This window comes from Gossypium raimondii, chromosome 11, assembly GCF_025698545.1.
Source record: "Gossypium raimondii isolate GPD5lz chromosome 11, ASM2569854v1, whole genome shotgun sequence".
Classification (NCBI taxonomy): Eukaryota; Viridiplantae; Streptophyta; class Magnoliopsida; order Malvales; family Malvaceae; genus Gossypium; species Gossypium raimondii.
The window spans coordinates 53,938,050-53,959,227 of record NC_068575.1 but is presented as its reverse complement, the minus strand read 5'-3'; the positions used below and the strand labels follow the sequence as shown (position 1 = coordinate 53,959,227).

The following is a 21,178-nucleotide window of genomic DNA, read 5'->3' as shown; positions in this document are numbered from 1 at the left end:
CGATCTCTAAGACTGTTGCTAATAGACTTTAAAAAATTTTGGACCTTTGTATTGATGAAGCGTAAAGTGTGTTTGTTCCTAGGCTTTTGATAACTGATAATGTATTGCTTGGCTATGAGATTTTACACACTTTAAAAGAAAAAGGACGAGTCGAAAGAGTTTTTTGGCTCTAAAGTTGGATATGAGTAAAGCCTATGACCGGGTTGAATGGAGTTTTCTTAAGAGGATCATGTCAAAATTGGGTTTTGATGAAAAGTGGATAGACTTCATTATGCAATGAATTTCCACAATATCCTACACAATAATTATTAATAGGGAAGCGGGAGAGGTGTTTCATCCAACGAATGGGCTGCATCAAGGAGACCCATTGAGCCCTTATTTATTTCTGTTATGTGGTGAAGGCTTGTCCTCTTTAATAAGATTAGCTCAGGAGGAAAGTTTATTGAAAGGGGTTAAGGTTTGTCGTAGAGGTCCTCAGATAATGCATATTATATTTGCAGACGATCGTATTTTATTTGGGGAGGCAAATAAGAATGGGGCCAATGTTCTCAAAAACATTCTGAAGGAGTATGAATGGTGCATTGGACAATATGTCAATTTTGAGAAGTCTACAGGTTTTTATAGTTCAAATGTTAACGATCGAGAAAGAAATTTACTAGCAAATATTCTTGGTGTTAGAAGTTTTGAAAATTCAAAAAAATATTTGGGGCTTCCCAGCATTGTGGGACGGGCAAAACGTGGGGTGCTCCAAGCTTTAAATGACCACATTTGTAACACCCCCTAACCCCAAACCGTCGTCAGAACAGGGTTACGAGGCATTACCGAACATACCAAGCAATTTACAAATAATTCTTAAATAAATAACCAACCTATTAAAATAATTCATAAATTGTTATAAATTTTACTAATTGATTTCATTCATTTTTAGAAAAATTTCGGCATCATTTCTGCTTATTTTTACATCAAACCCCCTGCAATTTAAAATCATAACATTTTCAAATAAAATAAAATCAACCAATTCATGTCACATTCTCATTTTCTATTCTAAATTCCTTCTAATCAAACTCAATCGATATAATATCAATTTAAATTTAACAAGGTAATAAATAAATCAAAATAGATAAACTTCTTTCATTATAAATCTTAAACTTATAATACTAACATTTTTAACCATTTATAATAAAACATAATAACCTTTATACACATCCTATGTACATGCCACATTACCCAAAGGAAAATATATATCACCAAAGTTATGCTGAAGTCGGGATTAGTCTGGATGCTGAACCGGGACCTTTGACTTCTATCGACCTGCGCACGAAAACAACCGTACGCTGAGTATTTCATACTCAGTGGTATTACCATAATTCAAATTATAACAATAATAAACATGTAATGCATAATTCGTATATACAATTTAAATTCAATATCTCAACAGTAACAATTCATCAACCAATATCATATATCCACAATTTGAGTTTGAACAAATCATGAACCTTAGGTTCATTTCTCAATCTCATTTCACATTTCAATTCACAATTCAACTTTTTCATATCATTTCAATAGCTCGTTTGACCAACTCGTTCGGTTTATCATTTCATCATTTACCCTGTTAACAAAACTCAGACTTTGGCGGATACACGGATCCAACCAAACACACCAGAATGGCATCCAGTGCCTCATCGGATAGTTCGAAGCAATAGTTGACACCCAGTGTCTCATCGGCCAAGTCAAGAAAGTTGGTACCAGTACCTCATCGAATCTATCCGAAGAAATATTGTGACACCAGTGTCTCATCGACTCGAGGTCAAGTATCCTGAACTCTTCCAATCCTATGGCATGCCAACTATATCCGACTCAGCCCGACTAGTTAATAGGGTATTTAAATCACATATATTCTCAATTCAATCACAATTCCTCACATTTTCAATTCAATCATTTTTCCACCTTTCAATCAATAATTATTTCACAAAGTCACACATTTTCACAACTCAATACATTTTCATACAATTTAATACTATTCACAATTCGATTCAAATTCATTTCCCGCTTTCAATCAACAAACAATTCAAATATTAATTCATATCAACTATTCAATTTAATTCCCACTCATAATAATAATAATAATAATAATAATAATAATAATAATAATACTAAATAATAATACTAATATTAATACTTACCTCACATTTCATTTACTAGACACATAAATTAAAATTTAGCATTTAATAATAAATAACTTGAATTATAGTAATACAAACCGTGAATCTCCCGCTTTAGTCCTCGATAGCTTTCCCTTTTCCTTTTGATGCCGATGCCTCCGGTTCTTTGTTAGCTACGAAAATAATAATAATTTATACTATTAATTTCAACACTAATTATGATAAATAATTAAATTTCTATTCAATTTCTTCATTATTCTCAATTTAATCCTAACTAAATCCGCTTACTTTCCTAATTCAATTCACACTCTATTTCTATTCAAATTTCATCCAAACTTAAAATTTAACTATTAAAATTTCAGCATATTTTCCTAATTTTGAATTTTCCCCAATTTAGTCCCTAACACATAAAACTTATAGTTTCTTTTATAATTTAATCCTTTTATCAATTCTAACTTGAAATTTATTCAATTAAATCTCTAATTCAACACTTTATTCAACATGAATCATGCTTAAAAAAACTATAAACTTCCAAACTATCAACTTAATTTCATCAAAACTTTGTTTTAAAACTTCTAAATCATCAAAACTAAATAAAAGGGCTTAATTGACTTACCAAATTAACTCCAAGCTTTAAAATCTATTTTCCCTTTTTCTTTCTTTTTCTTCTTTCTTCCCTGTTTCGTTTGCTTCTCTGTTTCTTTGTTCTTTCTATTCTGTTTCTTTTCTTTTGTTTTTATTTCTTTACTTTCTTTTATTTACTTTATTGTTTTAATTATAACAATATAATAATATATTTACTTAATTAATAAGTAATATATTTTATTCTTAAATACATATGTTTATTATTATTACACATGTATTTACCAACACCACCCACTTGTCTATTATCATCACTATACATTTGTCCTTATTTAATTTATTTCTTAATATAATATTTATAATATAATTAATTTAATAATATACTTTATAATTAATTTATATATTATATAAATAAATAATATAAATATCTAAGATTTTTCCCATGTATTGCCGCCTATTCTTAAGCCATTGGCTTATTTACCTATTTAGTCCCTTTTATTTTCTTTTGATTTATAATTAGACTTTTACCCTTTATTCATTTTAATCCCTTTTCTTAATTACTGTTAATTAAGCTAAATTCACCTTTTTAAAACCTAATTAAATACACAACTAGTCTAGTAAATATTTTTAATAATTATTTTCAGACTCAGTTTACTAAGACGGAGGCCCGATATTATACTTTTCCGATGCCCGTGAATTTTGGGTCATTACAGCATTAAAAGTAAAATTGATAGTTGGAGCACCAAGTTTTTATTACAGGGAAAAAAAAGAGGTTTATATAAAATCCATATTGCAAGCAATTCCGACATATTCTATGTCTTGTTTTCCTCTCCCAAAATCTCTTTTCGTGGGAATGGAAAATCTTATGGGAAAGTTTTAGTGGCAAAAAGTCATAAGAAACGTGGGATTCGTTGGTGTGAATAGAGACAATCGTGAGAACTAAAAGAAAATAGAGCTCTTGACTTTAGGAGCTTAACCGAGTTTAATTTAGCACTATTAGCAAAACAAGGATAGCGATTAACTTGTTATCCTAATTCCTTCCTTGCGCATACCTGTAATACCCAAATTTTGCCCGGCCCGAGCCCAAGTAAAACCAAAATATAAAATAGATATATATAAAATAAATAAAATGTTCAGTTTTTTATTACAATAGCAGGCCCAAAATAGCCCAATCCAAATTTCCTAATACCTAACCTAGTCAGCCCAATACACCACCTAATTACATACTAGAAATTAAATAACCAAACCCAAAATACATTACATCAAACCCGAGCCCAAAATACTCTAACCCAGTTTACATGGCCCGATTCCAAGTGAAACCCTAGCTTTGACTTTACGCCCTTGGCCTGTGATAAACCAGATCCTCATGCGTCTTTGCGCCTCGTATAAGTCCGCGTGTACATCTCCAGGCTGGCCTTGTACCTGCAACAACCAAAACAAACGAAACCAAGCAGCAAAACGAAGAGAAAAACGAAAAAATGAGCGACAAAAAGAAAATAGGAAAAGATGGCAGAGAAAAATAGATGTATTTTGATTTATTTATTTATTTATTTTTCTTTTCGATTCGACTATATAAGGTCATTTCTTAACGTTTGCAAGGGTTTTTTTTTACACACGGAGATTGTATCAAAAATTCTGAAAAAAGCAATAGAGAAAAAGTAATTTCTTAAAGGTGATTTCGAGTTTCTTTTATCTGGTTCTTTTATAATTTTTTGATCCTTTTTCTTTTCTTTTTATTTATTGTTTGAGAAAGGGAAACGGAAGGAAAGTGAAGGATTTTACCTTTGTTGCGAAGCCGAGTCCTCACCCTCTTCGTCGTAATCGGAGATCGGGTGTGGGATCGGAGAGCCTTCGAGCGACTGAGTCTGAAACGGCGCATGAAGGGGAAGGGATTAGTTTTTTTAGGGTTGATTTGTGAGTTTCAAATGTCTGCTGATTTTAGGCTTAATTTAGCCTTTATTTTGACTAAAGAAACGACGTCGTTCAGAGCCTGAGCAGTGGCCATGATACGACGCCGTTTAGCGACATACCCGATGACCCGATCCAACCGCGGCTAGATCTGCGCATTTTGGTATGGAGAGGGATAATTGCGCGCTAAGTCCTTATTTTGCGCTGTGTTTCAATTCGATCCTTTTAATTTCTTTAATTTTGAGCAGCATAATTTGTTGTTGATTTCATCTGGGTCCATGTTATCTTTGCAGCGTTTGGGAAGCGAGATATTTCCACTCGCCCCCATATTATTCGCGCATTGCACAATGGCCCTTATTTTGCTTATTTATACTATTTCCGATTAATTTCGTTTTAGTTGCAATTTAGTCCTCTTTTTGTGTTATTTGCTTCTTTTGATTAGTTTAATATTTTCATTATTATTATTGTTATTATTATTATTATTATTACTCATATTATTATTGATACTATTATATTTAGTTATATTTTTCTTTACCTATTTATATATATATATTGCTATATACTATTATTTACACGAAGTTTTTTCATTCCATATGCATAACTTATTTAAATTAATAAATATATTATTTTATGTATTTGATTTTCTTTTTCATATAATATTTATTTTAAAATTTATTTAGATACTATTATTTTATGTAGTGTTTATTTTAACTATATTTTGATTTATTTCAAATTTTCACGTACATAAATATTATTTATTTTAAATCTATAATTTCCTTCTTTCATATTTCTTAAATTATTTTAAGAGTTTGTGCAATTTCATTTGTGTTAATTTGTTTGGTATTTTGATTGACTTTAGATTCATTAGTCTTTGAATGTTAGCATAATATATGGTATGAGATTATTGCTCTTATGCGTATTGTATTGCTTATATGTATTTATTAATTATTCGTAGTTCATTAGAATACATTTCGGTTCACAAATTATCGTTTCGTATTGTATATTGCTAATCCATTGCGCTTTATTCGTTCAAAAGTTTCGTTTAATATCATTCAAGTATCGAGAGCATTTTTATTCAAAAAGTTTTAAAAAATAACGCAATACTCGAAATTTAGAATCCTCGAGAGAATTGAGCCCTAACGTATTGGGTTCCAATTTTCCTCGTTGAATCTAAATAATTGAAAATTTTCTTTAATCAAAACACATAAATAAAAACTCATTCTCGGGAATTCGATACGTCGTGTCCTAATGTATTGGATGTGACATGTCGTTTTCTCGAAATGAAGATTTTAAAAAAATAATAAGGGCAATATTCAATGCTAGGAATTTTGAGGAATCGTGCCCTAACGTATTGGGTTTCGGTTTTTCATCTGACTTAAGGTAATTGAATATTCCTTTTTAACTTCACTGCAAGAGTTTTGAAAATCAAAAGACAAGCTTATTCTCGAGGACTAAAAATGTCGTGTCCTAATGTATTGGGCATGAAATTTTATTACTCTGAGACGAGAAGGTCTTTTAGCATTCGCCTCGATTTATCCAAGCATCTTTTATAAAATCAACATTAATAAAATGGAAAGGATCGTATTTTAAAATCTTTTCAAATTCTCGACACTAAGACATTAAACAATCAATTCGGTACTAATTTTGGGCGTTATGAGGGTGCTAACCCTTCCTCGTGCGTAACTGACTCTCGAACCTATTTTCTCAAAATTCGTAGACCTAAAATCGTTTTCAAGGTGATCTAATCACACCTCTTTAAAAGATCGGTGGCGACTCCAATTTTCGTTTTTAGGTCGACTACTAAACTTTTTTGTTTTCAAAAAAAGGTGGTTTCGACAATACCCTAAAGGAAAAAAAATTATCCATTGATAGATTTTATTAATGCAGGTTTAAGTAATTTGCCTTCTTATACCTGGCAAAATGTGTGGGATACCAAGGGTCTCCTACAGGTGGGCTTGTGCTGGCAGGTGAGTATAAGGACTTCTATCTCGATAATGGAAGATGCTTGGGTACTGGGAAGTGTGGACTACAAAATACAAGATTTAATTAGTCTATAGGATATTAAGTTAGTAGCTGATTTGATAGAGCTTATTATTAAAAGATGGAAAGTTGATCTAATTACCAATACCTTTAGTTAAAGGGATGTAGAAAGAATTCTTCGTATTCCATTGGCACGATGTCCATACAATGAACATAGGGTATGGAAAGGTAAAGCATCAGGCGAGTACTCTGTTCGTAGTGGTTACAAGCTTCTAGTACAATGACTCACAAATCTTAATGCTAGTTACAATTAGAACACGAGAGAGAATCTTTATAAGAAAATATGGCTATTGAATCAACCACTAAAAATAAAAATTATAACATGGAGAATAGCCTGTAATTTTCTTCCTACATTTAATAATCTACGTCACAAAAGGCTGATTGGAACGACAGTTTGTACTAGATGCAAAGAGGAAACAGAAACAACAAAACATGTGATGCATGACTGTCAAATTACAAAGGAGGTAGAAACAACAGAACATGTGTTTCAAACTATTGCAGACATGGGAAATAGAGAATGAATTGCCTACATTTTTAACAGAATTTGAAAAATCAGTGTAGAGTATTTGTATGTGCTCTAAGGGCAATTTGGATGGACATAAAAAAATGGGTGCACGAAAGTGAGAAAAAAGATGGATTAGTCACTGAAAACTTTATTAAGAATTATCTTAAGGAGTTGGATAATCTAAGCAATAAGTTACCGGAGAAGAGGGAGGTGATTGAGTAATGGAAGACACCGGAAAACCCATGCGTTAAGTTAAATTTTGATGTTGCATATAGAAATCAAGAAAAGAGGTCATGTTCTAGTATTGTTATTAGGGATTCAAGAGGATATGTGATAGACTCGAAAATAGTGATTAACGAAAACATACTTTTGGCGTTTGCGACTAAAGCGCTGGCTTGCATCCAAGCAATGTTGATGGATTTGAATCTAGGTATAAGGGTGATGGAGGTCGAAGAGGATTTACTGACTGTGTAAAGAAGGCTCAGATGGATGAGGAAGATAGATCTGAAATCTCGGCCTACATAAAGGATGCAAAAAGTTTAAATAAAGAATTTCATACAACTGAAGGGATAAAAAAGGATGGAACAAACTTATCTAATGAATGAAGTGCCCAGCTTTGCTAACGCGGTGGTGTAAATTGACCAACGATGACAGAGACTCCGGATTGAGGGGAACAAATTTATCTAATGATAATGCATATTTTATTACCTTCACCAATTATATATCTTTATTATTATTTAAGCTCTTGACTGAATTGGTGTCACCAACTTAGTTAGAAAAATTAAATATATCTTTTCGTAATTAAAGTAAGTTAATATTATACGAGTGTATTTTAATCTTTTTATTTTTTAAAAACCTAATAAAAATTTTACATGTGCTATTTACAACAACACATTAATTTTTCCATTAAATGTTCAAAATTTTATTTTAATATTATATTTTACATTTTAATTATATCGTGCATATTCTATTACTTCCATTAATTGCAACAACATTATGATAAACTTTATAGTGCATTTAGCCCTTCCCTAACCCGGACAATACGTTACAGAGCATTCGAACTCACGCCCTCCTATAGTGATAACAATATTGATACCAAATGAATAAAGACTTAATTGACAATATTTTTTTTAAGATAAATAATATTATATTTTAAAATAAGTATCATCCTCGATATCTTTTTATTAAATAGTCAGGATTGAACGGTGAATATTCTAATAAGTAAAAACGGACTATTTCGTAAAAAAGGAAAAAGGTTTTTGTAATATTTTTTCTTTTGGCAGTAAATGATAATGGTTCAAAAATCCTATCTTTTTAGGTAGTGGGGCACAAAATGTGGGCCAAGAACATATTTAAAGGTTAGTGACAACCTTCAATGTTGTGGATGCCTCATCGTCTTATCACTACTGTTTTATAAATATTTTTCTTAAGAATTCCACTCATTCTATTTTGCAGTATTTGATTTGATGTTCTTAACTCAGTGTCGAGTGTTCTTGGTCTAGGTTTAACTTAGTAAGGCTACGTATTCAACTGCAACACCAAAAGGAGTAAATTAAGGACGGGTTAACCGTTGAACTTCTCGGGTTCTCTTTTTTTTTTTTTTTTAAGTAACTCGAAACGCATTCTGGATATCATCCTCAAATGGCAGAAAAACCGACCCCTGAATCAATCCCTCGCAGGATCACAACTCCCTTCCCTAATTTATCATCCATGTATGTATATATATATTTCAAGCTATAACAATGTATTTTCAAGGTGTTTCTTCTGACAGTTTTCTTCTTTAGGTTATTAATGAAGGTTCCTAAATTCTAATGCAGGTGTGATCCAAATTTCGTGGAGCACGCATGGGAGAATGATCAAAATCTGATTCGAGGTTTGTCGTCGAAGATACCTAAAAAGAATTTCCCAGGCTCTGGTTATTTTTCTCAATCTTCTAAGGCTCGAATTCAACATGAAGGAGAAACCCCTACGGTGAATACATCAAAGCACGGGGTTGCAGATTCCACTAGTACGTATGGCGATCCCTTATCCAGTATCACTAAAACGAATCGCCTTAATCATCATCATCATGAGAATTACATAACTTCTCTGCAAACTGGGTACCGGGAACTACTATTCGAGGATGGTTTCAATGTTGCCTTGGAAGCCGACCAAAAATGCTACGATCAGCAACTCCTAGATTCCAATATTGTTCCTACAAACAAATACAAGAATTTTAAACAAAGCAACGTGCTGGACGTGCCCGAGCTCGTACACGAGATTCCTCAACAAACTATGAATAACGATAGCCAACTACCACAGCCACAACCCGAAACTTGTATTCCATTTATGAGATCAAAGGACAAATATTCAAGGATCGATGAGAAAAGTGAGAGGGCGAACTTTTCCATCTTCTTAAACTCTCCAGCTCTTCCTAAATCCAACCAGATTCCATGCTGTGGTGTAACAATACCAAGGAGCACTCCAGGTTTAGCTGTTGAAGAAGATGATGATTTAGAAGCCAACGCCAGATCTATTCCTTTCGCAAAAGAAGCAAAATCCATGAAGCCAATATTACCAGATTATGAGCCTGAAAAGGAGTGGGTTGTTCCTGATGAGCAGTCCGAAGCCGTTGGCTTTAACGATAATATGAGGCTTCCTTCTTCTAGGGTTGGTGGTACATCCTCAGGCTTGGCACCAAATACAATCATGAAAGGAAAAGTTGTCGAGCAAAAGGTTGCATCGTCTTCAGTGTGCTCGCGTGGGGCTTCAAATTGTCCAGTTAACACTTTTGAAAGGAGATACGAAGATACTGATCTCAGTGATGTATGTAAAGCTTTCACAGATATTTTTCAATTAGCTTTAATTAAATCGATAGCTTTTTAACTGATTCCAAGCTTAAAGGGTGCTCGTATATGGTGCAGAATGATGAATTGGAAGAAGCTCATGAGACGACAAAAGCAACGCCAAGCAAAGGCTCTAAGAGAAAGAGAAAATCTGAACTTCACAAGCTATGTGAAAGGGTATGCACAGCCAACCATTAAAAACAAAAACAAAAGTAATTTAGTACTTTGAAAAAGCAAACTAAAATCTGTTTTTTGGGTCACAGAGGCGAAGGGATAAAATCAATGAAAAGATGCGTGCATTGCAAGAGCTCATTCCCAATTGTAATAAGGTCAGCAAATTATCCTTCATCACGCTGTCATTTCCTTAATAACGAAGGCTTAGTAATTTGTTCCAAAGTTTCGACAATTATCTACCTGGATCTTCCTCTTGATTGCTCTTTGTGACTGGTTTTTTTAGGTGGATAAAGCTTCAATGCTTGATGAAGCAATTGATTACTTGAAAACGCTTCAGCTCCAAGTCCAGGTAAATCAGTTGTTCGATTACTGTATAAAACATGGTTTCTTTTAGGTGTCAAATAAGACCTTTAACAATGGGATCTTGGATTTGGAACAGATGATGTCAATGGGAACTGCTGGCGTTTATATGCCTCCAATGATGTTACCAGCTTCGTCAATGCAACATATAAATGCACGACAATTGGGTGGTTATTCTCCCATGGCCATGGGAATGGGAATGCAAATGGGTCTAGGCTGCACCACAGCAACACAATTTCCATCCGTAACTTCACTAATGCCTGGGATCATGCAAGCTAGATTTAACATGCTTGGCCTCCCTCGCCAAGTTTTATTAATGTCGCGTTCACCTTTCGCATCCTTGGCTGCAACATTTCCCCCACAATCGGTCCGAACCACTTCCGTTTCTCAAGCTCTTGCCGCTGTTCCTCTGTCTACATCAAAGGATTCAAACCCAGCACTTCAACTAAAAACAAGAAATGCTTAATGAAGAGATAGCAACTCAATTTGTAAAAAGTTTGAAAGACTCCCTCAGGTCTCCCCACTCACGTCAGACTGACCACCTGCCCATTTTTTATAATTTCATTTTCCTATCTTGATTTGTAAGTAGATTTACGTAAAATTTCAACTAAGAATAAAAGTTAGAAAGAATAGAACAACATATAATAATTCCTATGGGGGTTTTTTTTCGGATATATTATGGTTGAAGTCTAATTGAAAGGTAGCAATGCATACAAGTACGGAGGAAAACTAATTAATTTTATCTCCCTTATTAATATCGATTATTTACATTTTTAAAATTTATATTTATAATCAATCATATAATATATGTTTTAACACATTTAGAAAAAGGTTCAACTTTCATCAAATCTTTTTAATACAGTTATCATATAGTATTTTCACAATTTAAAAGAGCCAGGATTAATTTTTTTTCATATAGGGTTGAATTTCCTCTTAAATTATAATATAAGCTTAAAAGAGTAAGCTTTAATCGTAAAAAAAATTAAAATTATTTAAAATGTAAATAATAAAGTTAATGAAAGGAAATTTAATTCAACAAACTAAAAAACTTAATCATCTTATAATTTCACTTTGAAGAAACCCAATAATATCATGCCACATCATATTTTTTAGAATGTATAAATAATATAATATATCAAGAAACTTCAAAATTTAAAATTACTTAGTCTACGATATGATTATTTAACTTTGCTTAGAATTTGTTATAATGACAGTTAGAATGAAAACAAGAAGAGAAAAAGCAACACAACCAAATTTTGTTTACATAGTTCAAACATAATGGTCTTATGTCTGTGAAGCCTCGTTCAGACCTTTTATTCAATCACCAATTGATTCAATAGTACACTTTCCTTATTAGCTAAAGCTCTCAATTTCTTCTCCAAGCAAGTGTATGTGTCACGGGGTTAGACTTTTAGTTTTACAATTCGTGTGATCTTAGGTGTTTCTTTTGTTTCAAATATGCCTAAATTAGCCTAATTCCCACAAAGTGATGATTCTCACAGAATTTCTCCAAGGCACCAATTTATATAATAGGAGCAACACAAGCCAAAAGAGTATTCAAAAGAACAAAATAGCCACAGAAAAACAATGCACGGGTGATGCGGTCATTGAAAGCACCAAAAATATCCTATCCCTAAAAAGAATAGTAAAAGGGAAGTAAGGTCAAATCCTCAGGGACTGGATTTACACAATATCTTGTTTCGTAAAATTCCAGGCAGAATCTTGCCTAAGAAAACCTGCGTTCCTGTAAAAAAATAAGAAAATAACAGAATTAAAGGTTTGGATCTTAAAATGAAAAATAAAATAAAACAGAATTAAAAATATTGAATCGAAAATTCGAGAAATTAAAAATAGAGTTGAGCGAAAGGAAATTCTTATGGGAGGTTCCAGCCTCCAGTTGTCTCGTTCCGCCTTGGGTTCAATCCTCGGCTTTAGATGATCCTTCCTAAACTGAATAAGCCAGTTATAGTGGAAGAGAACGCCTACGACCACCAGCTCCAAGGATTTAGACTTACAATTTAGTGAAACTTGACTCTAGCCAACAATCGCTTCTGTGGGATCATCTTATGCTAGATCAACGCTTCTTAATGGCGAATCCTGCGCCATTTTGTCTCTTGGGCTCGCAAACCTCTAACGCAGTAAGCTAACAAACCGACTGTGCAACCTTCCCAAAACATACAAAGCGACCGCCTTTGCATACGTTGAAAAGCTTACTTCTTAAGGGACATAGACGAAAGCGTCAGCCCCGTAGTGCGGAGAAATGAGGAATTCTCGGTGAGGAGGCTAAGTACAGACTCTAAGCCTCAAGAACCCTTTTTAGAGAATATCAACAATCTTCGGCTAAATGAGTTTAGTGGCTCATGGTTGTGGTGGAAAAGAAAATAAATAAAATAAAAATGGAGATTTTATTGAAAGGAAATATGAGAAGAACAAAAGCCTAGACTTTTGGGGAGAGAGTGTTTACAAAAAAGATGGATGCCTTTTGAGTCACTTCACCCCGTATTTATAGTGCTAGGGGAGATAGTCTAATCCTACTTAAACTCCCAAAAGATAAATACATTTAATTGAAGATAAATAAAGATAAATAAAATAAAATCCTAAAATTAAATAATCCTTAATAATTATCTTAATATTAACTATCCTAATATAATTAAAATAGAGTCTGATAGAATAAAATCTCTTCTTTTTTCATTTCAACCCTTGTTTCCTCCATGATTTCACTTTTGGCACCAACTTTTCATTGTGTCGCACATTGGCCCATTTTATCTCTAAATTCACGCTTTTGGCTCTTAATTTTGCTTTGCCTCAAATTTAGTCCCTATGAGATAAAAGATCATAAATAACTCAAATTAGTAGGATCATAATCAGAATAAATACATAATTAATACATAAAAATACGTTATTCTAGAGTGTTATCAACGAGAGGTGTTTAAATAATTGCTCTCAAAGAATTCTATTATTCTAAGATATAATGGATAATTTACAATTAAAGAATAGGCTCTCTATTTATAGTTGAGCTCCCTAAATCCAACGGTCTAGCTAAATTTATATTGACGAATGAAATGAAGTGTATCCCTACAATTATGGGATTTATAAGATTTATACAATCAAATCAAATATAATTTTATTAGATATTATTCCCCTCAATCTTCTCAAATTAGTTTTCCTTTTTACCAAGGTAGCCTAATTTTCCATATTTGCTTTATTGGGCCACCCATGCTTCTTCATTAGTTCTTTGAATCAGGCCAATTCTCGTGGGTCAAATGATCCCCATCTAACTGATAGACCTCCATGGGATACATTTTGTGTGATGGTCATGGGCTTTGAATTGCGACCCGTTACATTCTTCCCCACCCATTCTCGCAACGCCCTCGTTGCACTCTCGAAATGGCACTGACTTGATTCACCTTAAAACTTTCTCGACACCTTAGCTCTTTCCCGACTAGTCTCATTATCAGGTAGTCCCGCCCCTTGGAACTTTTACCTCAGCTTCTGTTGCTTGTCTCGATGCATACCTGATAAAGCATAGATCTAATATCTACAATATAAGCTCTTATCTCTTGATACATGCACGAATGGGGTGAAATTTATTAGATATCAATCATCAAAACTGCCAATTTTCAGGCTTGGGAAATCAGTAGACTTGCGACGAATTTTTGGATTGGATCCTGGCATTTTTGGGTTGATATGTCTCATGGCATTTGAAGATCTATCTCTTAGCTTCGAAACCCATTTTGAATCACTCGATTTTGAGTTCGGGAGCTCAAGTTATGGCCGTTTTAGTGAAAACTGCGCGAGTAGAATTCCTGAACGGGATTATGACGGGAATTACAAATTTCGGGCTTTTAATTCGAGTTTAAATCATATTGGGTTCGAGTTTTAGACTTAATTTTTATTATATATGAGCCCAATATTATATTTTTCAAATCTTATTATTTTATTCCGAATTTTTTATAATTATTAAGTATTTTAAGTTATTTAAAAGTTTTATGTTAACAAGAAAATTTAGTTTAAAACTATCTCTTATTTAGATTAAATTAGAGTTCTAGTATACTCAAGAGTTTCATTTAGATTTATTTAGCTAGCCTATATGTAGGCCTTTGCATTGTACACAATTAATTCAATTGATTATTATTCTATTTCTCTTTTGAGTTAATAAATTCTCTCTGGATTTTTCTTTTTAGGAAATTCTCTTGAGTTTCTTTTAATAAAGTTTTAACAATCTTTTTAGATTGTGGGGATCATCTTCAAATTTTTTTCTTGCCAAGGTTTCTATCTTGGAGGGAAAATTAGAGCCGCTTGAAGGGGATTGTGGATTCTTCGTGTTTCCAAGGCTTCTTAGGACTTCTACACGCCATGTTCTATCTTTCCATTTATCTTCTTTATTCGCTTCATTAATCTTTGATTTATTATTTTATTTTAGTTATTTATTTTAATTGTTTTATTTGACTTGGATTCAATTTCGTTTCAGGTTGTGTTAAAATCTAAATTTCTTTCCACGTCTAGAGCCCTAAGTCAAATCCGCGACTTTGACAAACTTTACGATTCGCTTTCGCGTTCATCCATCTCATCATTTATCATCTCTGGTCTCTCTATCTTGTTGTTTTGAAGTTTCCTCACCACTGATAAAGTATCCCCTTGAATCTCCATCGTCGATATCCTTAAATCTAGCCCCATCTTGATAGCTTGCAGACATGCTATCGCTTCAACTGCAAACGGAGTAGCTATATTGTCATGCAGGGGTATTTTTGAACACAACACCATTCCATTTGACTCTTTAATCACGATACCTGGACAAGATCTATTCCCTTGCCTATTGAAAGTAGCGCCAAAATTTATTTTTGGAGACGACCTTTTCGGTTTCAATATAGTGCAAGCAAAGCTCGATTCCACTTGAAAAAATTAAAAAAAACTTTTAATTTCGAGTTACTTGAATTGAGTTTTTCATTTTTCAAATCAACTTAAATAAGTAATTTAGTTTTTCGACTTCGAGTTGAGTTGAATTTTTACAACTAGAATAAAGTAAATAAGAATTTGATGTAAATACCCCTTAAATTTCATCAATTTTGAAAATAAGCAAATTAGTCATTATTAAAAAGAATGACAAAAATCAAAATAATTGTAAAAATAAATATTAAAATTTCTAAAAAATATTTAAAATTTGTGAAAATTAAAAATATTAAATTCTAAAATTTCTATAAAATGTTAAATTTTAAAAAATTGAAAATGATGAATTTGAGACCTTAAACAAATACATTGCCAAAATTAAACTATCTCATTTTCTCTTGTTTTTGTTTGAGAGAAATTTCAAATGTATATAATCTCAAATTTATGTGCTTTATTGAAATTTAATTATATTGTCAACAAAATTTTAATTTGACCTATTTAATTATTTTAATTAAAAATATTTAATTTGAATTTAATTTAACTAGATTTATTTTAAAAAAAATCAAATTAAACTAAAACGATAAAATGAAATTCACTAATTCGATTAAGTCGAAATTACTCCTGATATGATGAAACTTGACGTATAATAAAATCAAATTATGGGTAAGCGGAGGGACAGAAGAGCTTGTGCAACTTAAAATCCAGTGATTCTTCTTGCATGGGCTTCTCGAATTGGCTTAATCCAATGCTCCAATCACTGTATCTTTAACTAGGAGGGCCCCTTTTTTCGGCAACATCAATAATAGTTGTATAATTGAAGCAAAATGCACTGCAGTAGGTTGCTGTTCTTTTTCATGGAATTACATAACCAGGGATAATGACACGAATGACTCCTTTAGTTTAGAGTTTATTCTAATGTGATGCCTTTACTTTTAAAATATTCAATTTAATACTTGAAAATTTATTCCATTAATCAATTAGGTACTCGACCCTAACCGCATTAGTTTTTTTTTGTGTGTGTGACGTGGCACAGGAGCCAATCAACAGAAGACATACATCCTTTTATTGACTAATAAATCCATTTTATTTCTTTTCTTTCCAATGACAAAAGAACCGGACCAAAAGTTTAACTAATCAAGCCTTGATTGGTTCAATGTGGTACCGAAAGAAATAAGTTTAAATGAATATTAAAAGCCTAAAATGCTAAAATAGACTAAAGGATCATAGCAGTGGCCCAAATATAGTTTATTTGTAAAATATTGCTAAATATTTAATCTAAAAGTTATATAATATAATTTTTAAATATTTTTATTTTAATTTCGAATGGGTTTTTTAAATACAAATGTCTAGAATTAAGTATATCTCCTTCCGACCCTTAAATAGGAGGATACATGCATTTCAGCGCGCTTAAACCCACTTCCTCTTGCGTAGACAACAATATTTATGCCAATCCACATGTAGTTCATGCTAAATTTTTAAAATTTTTATGAACATTTTATAATTTTTTGAATTTCAATTTTTTTTAAAAAATATTTATTAACATGTAGTGGCATATAAGTAGAGGTGATCATGGGTTGGGCTACCTAGCCCGGCCCGACGGCCCGCCCGAAAAATGGGAGGGTTCGGGTAAAAATATAGGCCCGAAATATGGGTTTGGGCAAAAAAATGAGACTCGTTTAGAAAATGGGCCGGGCCTCTGGTAAGAATTTTTTGGCCCAGGCTCGGCCCTAATTATATATTAAATATTTATTTTTATTTTTATTTTTAATCAAATATACTTTTTATTAAATATATATATTTTATACTTTTAATCCGATTTATATATTAAATATTTTTATTTTTTCATTTTTAATCGAACCTGACCCGGCCCGGCCCATAATCACCTCTACATATAAGTACACATGGACTATCATATAGGTTGTCACACCAACATCATTAAAAAAATAATATTTTAGTCAACATTTCTGTTTAAAAAATGATTTAAATCTTTTTTGAAAGATTAAGGGTCTGTTTGATTGGCTGTAAAATGTTTTCCGTAAAATGATTTACGGAAAATGTTTTACTTTTCGTAAAATGACTTCTTGGAAAATATTTTACGGTGTTTGATTGAATCATGTAAAATATTTTCTCATTGTTTGATGATTTCTGAAAATATTTTCCGGAAAAGTTGTTTTTACATATATTAATATATATTAATAAATTTTATATTTTAAATTGTTTTACATATATTGCAATGATTATTTATAATAATACTCAATAATAAGCTACAATATTGATCGTTATAAATTGAAAAATATTATCCACAATGAGTACTAGTAAGAATATTGAATAATTATAAATTGCTTCGAAACCATAATGAGTACTAGAAATAATATTATTCAAATACATAATTAGTAGTACACCACATAGTAATAACATTGTCCAAGTGCATAATATTACACCACATAAAAGTATCAATATCTTCAACCCTGAGAAAATTTTTGAAGCCAAATTTTTCTATGCTTCTTACTTTTAACTAAAAACATTTTGGCCTCTGATTCATGACTCCCTAGATAATCACACACAGAACACAAGAAGTCATCATCAAATCCTTCTTCCTCCATCGACATCACTTGTTCGTAAAGTCATGTCTTTGTATTGTCGGCAGTAAATTGTTTCAAAGCATTAGCAATTTCGCCAAGTTGCTCACCCACAAATTTAATTTGTTCATCAACGAGACCTTCTTGACCACTTTTTCTTTTACGTTTGGATGTGCCAGATGAAGATACATTTGTTCTTACCTCTTCAGCCTCTTCATTGTCGTAGTCTACAGGCATTGAATCTTCATTACCATCATCCAAATCTATGTCAGCAAATGTTCTGGCAAAACTCCCTGTTGCCATATCTTTGCCAACAACTACAGCCATTTCATCATAATGATCAATGCTTTTATTCAAAAATGGTTCATACTTCTTGTGTGCCTGTTGGATATTATACACAATTAGAATAACAAGTAAAAAACAATTGAAATATACTTAACATATATATACATATATTACCATCACTGTTGCATCGTATGTCGCTCTATCACATGTGATCATTTTCATGTTATCATCCCATCCAAAACCACTTTCACCTCGAATTTTGCATATAATCGCCTTTGATTTTTTATGTCCTCAAATGATTTTCCACGTGCTTCAGATCGCATTGGACTTGGAATCTAGAAGAAATGGCGTCAACAACTCGATTAATAGAAACGATTTGAAAGTATTAGAAGGCTTATTTCCTTTTCGAGCCTCCTCTGCTAGAATTTCAAGGAAAACATGTTCCATCGCTTTGTCCACTGAATTGCTTGGAGGTCCCTTCTTTGTTGCCCTTACCCATTCTACATAAAATAATTGTCATTGTCAATAATTTCAATATCCAACAAGCTTAAAACATAATAATCAATTCAATATCCAACAATGTTAAAACATAATCAATATCTAAAAAATTCAAGACATATATCAAAATCCAACAATCTAAAATTTCAATATCATTATCCAACCAACATTTACAAAAAAAAAAACATCAGTCTAAAACATACATAACATAGAAACAATAACCCTAAGCCCTAAATCTACGTAATATTTCTAGCCATATAATCAGTCCACATAGTTTGTGCAATCTCATCTCTCTTAGCAGACCATTCTCTTGCTTCTTGTCTTTCTTCTCGCTCCGTGAGAGTTTGTATTATCGAATCAAACTCAGACTCCTCGTATAATCCTTGATTAAGTAAATCACTAGGGTCAACTCCCATTATATGATTATGAATGATACAACAAGCCAAAACTATATCTACTTGAGTTTGAAAATTCCAAAATGGTTCAGCATCTAATACACAAAACCGTTTCTTCAAAATCCCAAAAACACGTTCAACAGTAATCCGTAATGATGAGTGGCGAAGATTAAAGAGTTCCTTTGCATTTTCAGGCCCTTCAGCACTAAACTCTTTTAAATGATATCGAACACCACGGTATGGGGTAATACATCCAGTTCGGATGCCATATCCAGCATCAACAAGATAATATTTACCTACAATTTTACAATACATAATTAATACTAATAAACTATGAGCTTACTGGAACTATTTCTGATAAATATTACCTTCCGGAATTCTTAATCCTCTTGGGCGTGAAAGTGCATCACATAAAATACGAGAATCATGTGCACTACCTTCCCAACCAGCTAGAACATAGGAAAATTTCAAATCAAATGTAATGGCAGCCAATACATTTTGTGTTGTCCCCCCTTTACAGTCACGAAATCTTCCTTGCAAGCTAGGTGGAACAGATGCACGAATATGAGTTCCATCTAATGCTCCAATACAATCTTTAAAATAAGGATAAAACCTTGGATTGTTTTTAATTTCACTAGGAGTTGACTCATCAGGTAATCTAATAACTAGTCTATATAATTTCAAAATAGCTCTCAATACAACCCTAAAGTAATGGTGAACTGTCTGAATTGATCTATAATATCTAGATCCAATCACTCGAAACCTTACATTATGACCAATTATATGTAAAAATATAACTACTTGCTTCCTAATATCGACAGATTTAGACGATTGTAACAAATTATTCGTACTAAGAATATCTCATAAATTAAAAAAGGCGATCGGTCTCATCCTTATCATATCAATGCAATGCTGGTCACCACTATATAAAATACTATTAATATAGTTTTCTCTTTCATAATCTCGATTCACACGAGGGCGAGAAGCAATTTCCTTCCAAGTTTCTAATTTTTTAATCCAAAGAGCCCCAAAAGCTAAAACTGAAGCCACGACTCCGGCAATTGCCATTTGATGTTGATTACGATCCATCTACACAAAATAATGCCAAACAAATATATGATTACTACTACAAAAGATGCAAGATTTTCATAAGATCACTATATATATTTGAAGCATATAATGAACAAAAAAATAAAATAAGATTACTTATTTTTTCCATTAGATTAGAATTCACTAACTATTTAATTAATTATGACCAGCTTTGCAAATTGTTAATGATTTCTTAAAAATATCAATATCTAACGAATTGTTGCCTATTTGTAGGCCAAATAAAACAACTTTGAATATTTTAAATAATATTTGTGTAAAACATTTCTTTTTACTTGAAATTATTTTGATAGTGAAATGTTTGTTGGAGTACAAGAACCTTCATTGCTTGATGGCGAGCAATGCTATATTTTTAATTGCTTCTTATAAAGATGCAAATGATATATTTTACTAGAGTTGAGTTTGAGCTACATTCTATTTGGCATCCAATGCTAGTGGTGTGAGTAATTAAGATACTTTTCCTCCAACTAGTAGTTCGCAATTTGAAGAGGATGGATTGTTCTACATTATTGTTTTTCTTTGGATTAAATTTCTTGTTCTATTTGGTTTTATTTATGGTCGAAAGTATTTGAGTTGTTTGCTATGAATTCGGTCAATCAAGCACTTTCACTTTTACTTAAATCAATTTTGTAGGAGTCATTGCCTTGCATGGTTGACTCGAGGAAGGAATGGTCATCTTCTTTTCTTGATGATCATAAGAAGTACCAAACCATAATTTTGTGGAATGTGAGATTAGCAATAGGCAAGCAGAGACTGTTGACTCTGTTAGCATTCCCTAGTCAGGTATTTCAGGTTGGTTAGAGATCATATGTTCAAACATTGCTACCCTCCTACTGTACAGAATATAGTGATTTTGAACATCAATTATTTG

General features: G+C 32.3%; 1 protein-coding gene and 1 long non-coding RNA gene across 3 annotated transcripts; one reads left to right on the top strand and one right to left on the bottom strand.

Annotated features, from left to right (window-relative positions):
* Positions 1 to 4,142: 4,142 nt before the first annotated feature.
* Positions 4,143 to 7,853, bottom strand: LOC128034941 (uncharacterized). 2 transcript variants are annotated; one of them, XR_008191281.1, is made up of 3 exons: positions 6,781 to 7,853; positions 6,565 to 6,678; positions 4,143 to 4,609 (listed from the first exon to the last, which is right to left on the bottom strand). It is a non-coding gene; the product is annotated as an uncharacterized LOC128034941 (long non-coding RNA). The 2 variants fall into 2 exon arrangements; XR_008191280.1 differs by lacking the exon at positions 4,143 to 4,609 and having other exon boundaries at positions 6,214 to 6,678.
* A 741-nt stretch (positions 7,854 to 8,594) lies between these two features.
* On the top strand, positions 8,595 to 11,230 carry LOC105802905 (uncharacterized). Its single transcript, XM_012634810.2, has 6 exons — positions 8,595 to 8,909; positions 9,015 to 10,002; positions 10,101 to 10,199; positions 10,286 to 10,351; positions 10,480 to 10,545; positions 10,636 to 11,230. The coding sequence occupies exons 1-6, from the start codon at positions 8,839 to 8,841 to the stop codon at positions 11,020 to 11,022; spliced, it is 1,677 nt and encodes a 558-aa protein (XP_012490264.1). The 5' UTR covers positions 8,595 to 8,838; the 3' UTR covers positions 11,023 to 11,230.
* The last annotated feature ends 9,948 nt before the right edge of the window (positions 11,231 to 21,178 follow it).

What these genes read in the sequence shown, in the direction of transcription:
- LOC105802905 (XM_012634810.2), top strand. Translation starts at nt 8,839, where the DNA reads ATGGCAGAAAAACCGACCCCTGAATCAATCCCTCGCAGGATCACAACT. An exon ending in TCATTCCCAATTGTAATAAG is followed by an intron (nt 10,352 to 10,479) that starts GTCAGCAAATTA and finishes TGGTTTTTTTAG; the next exon opens with GTGGATAAAGCTTCAATGCT. An exon ending in CGCTTCAGCTCCAAGTCCAG is followed by an intron (nt 10,546 to 10,635) that starts GTAAATCAGTTG and finishes GATTTGGAACAG; the next exon opens with ATGATGTCAATGGGAACTGC.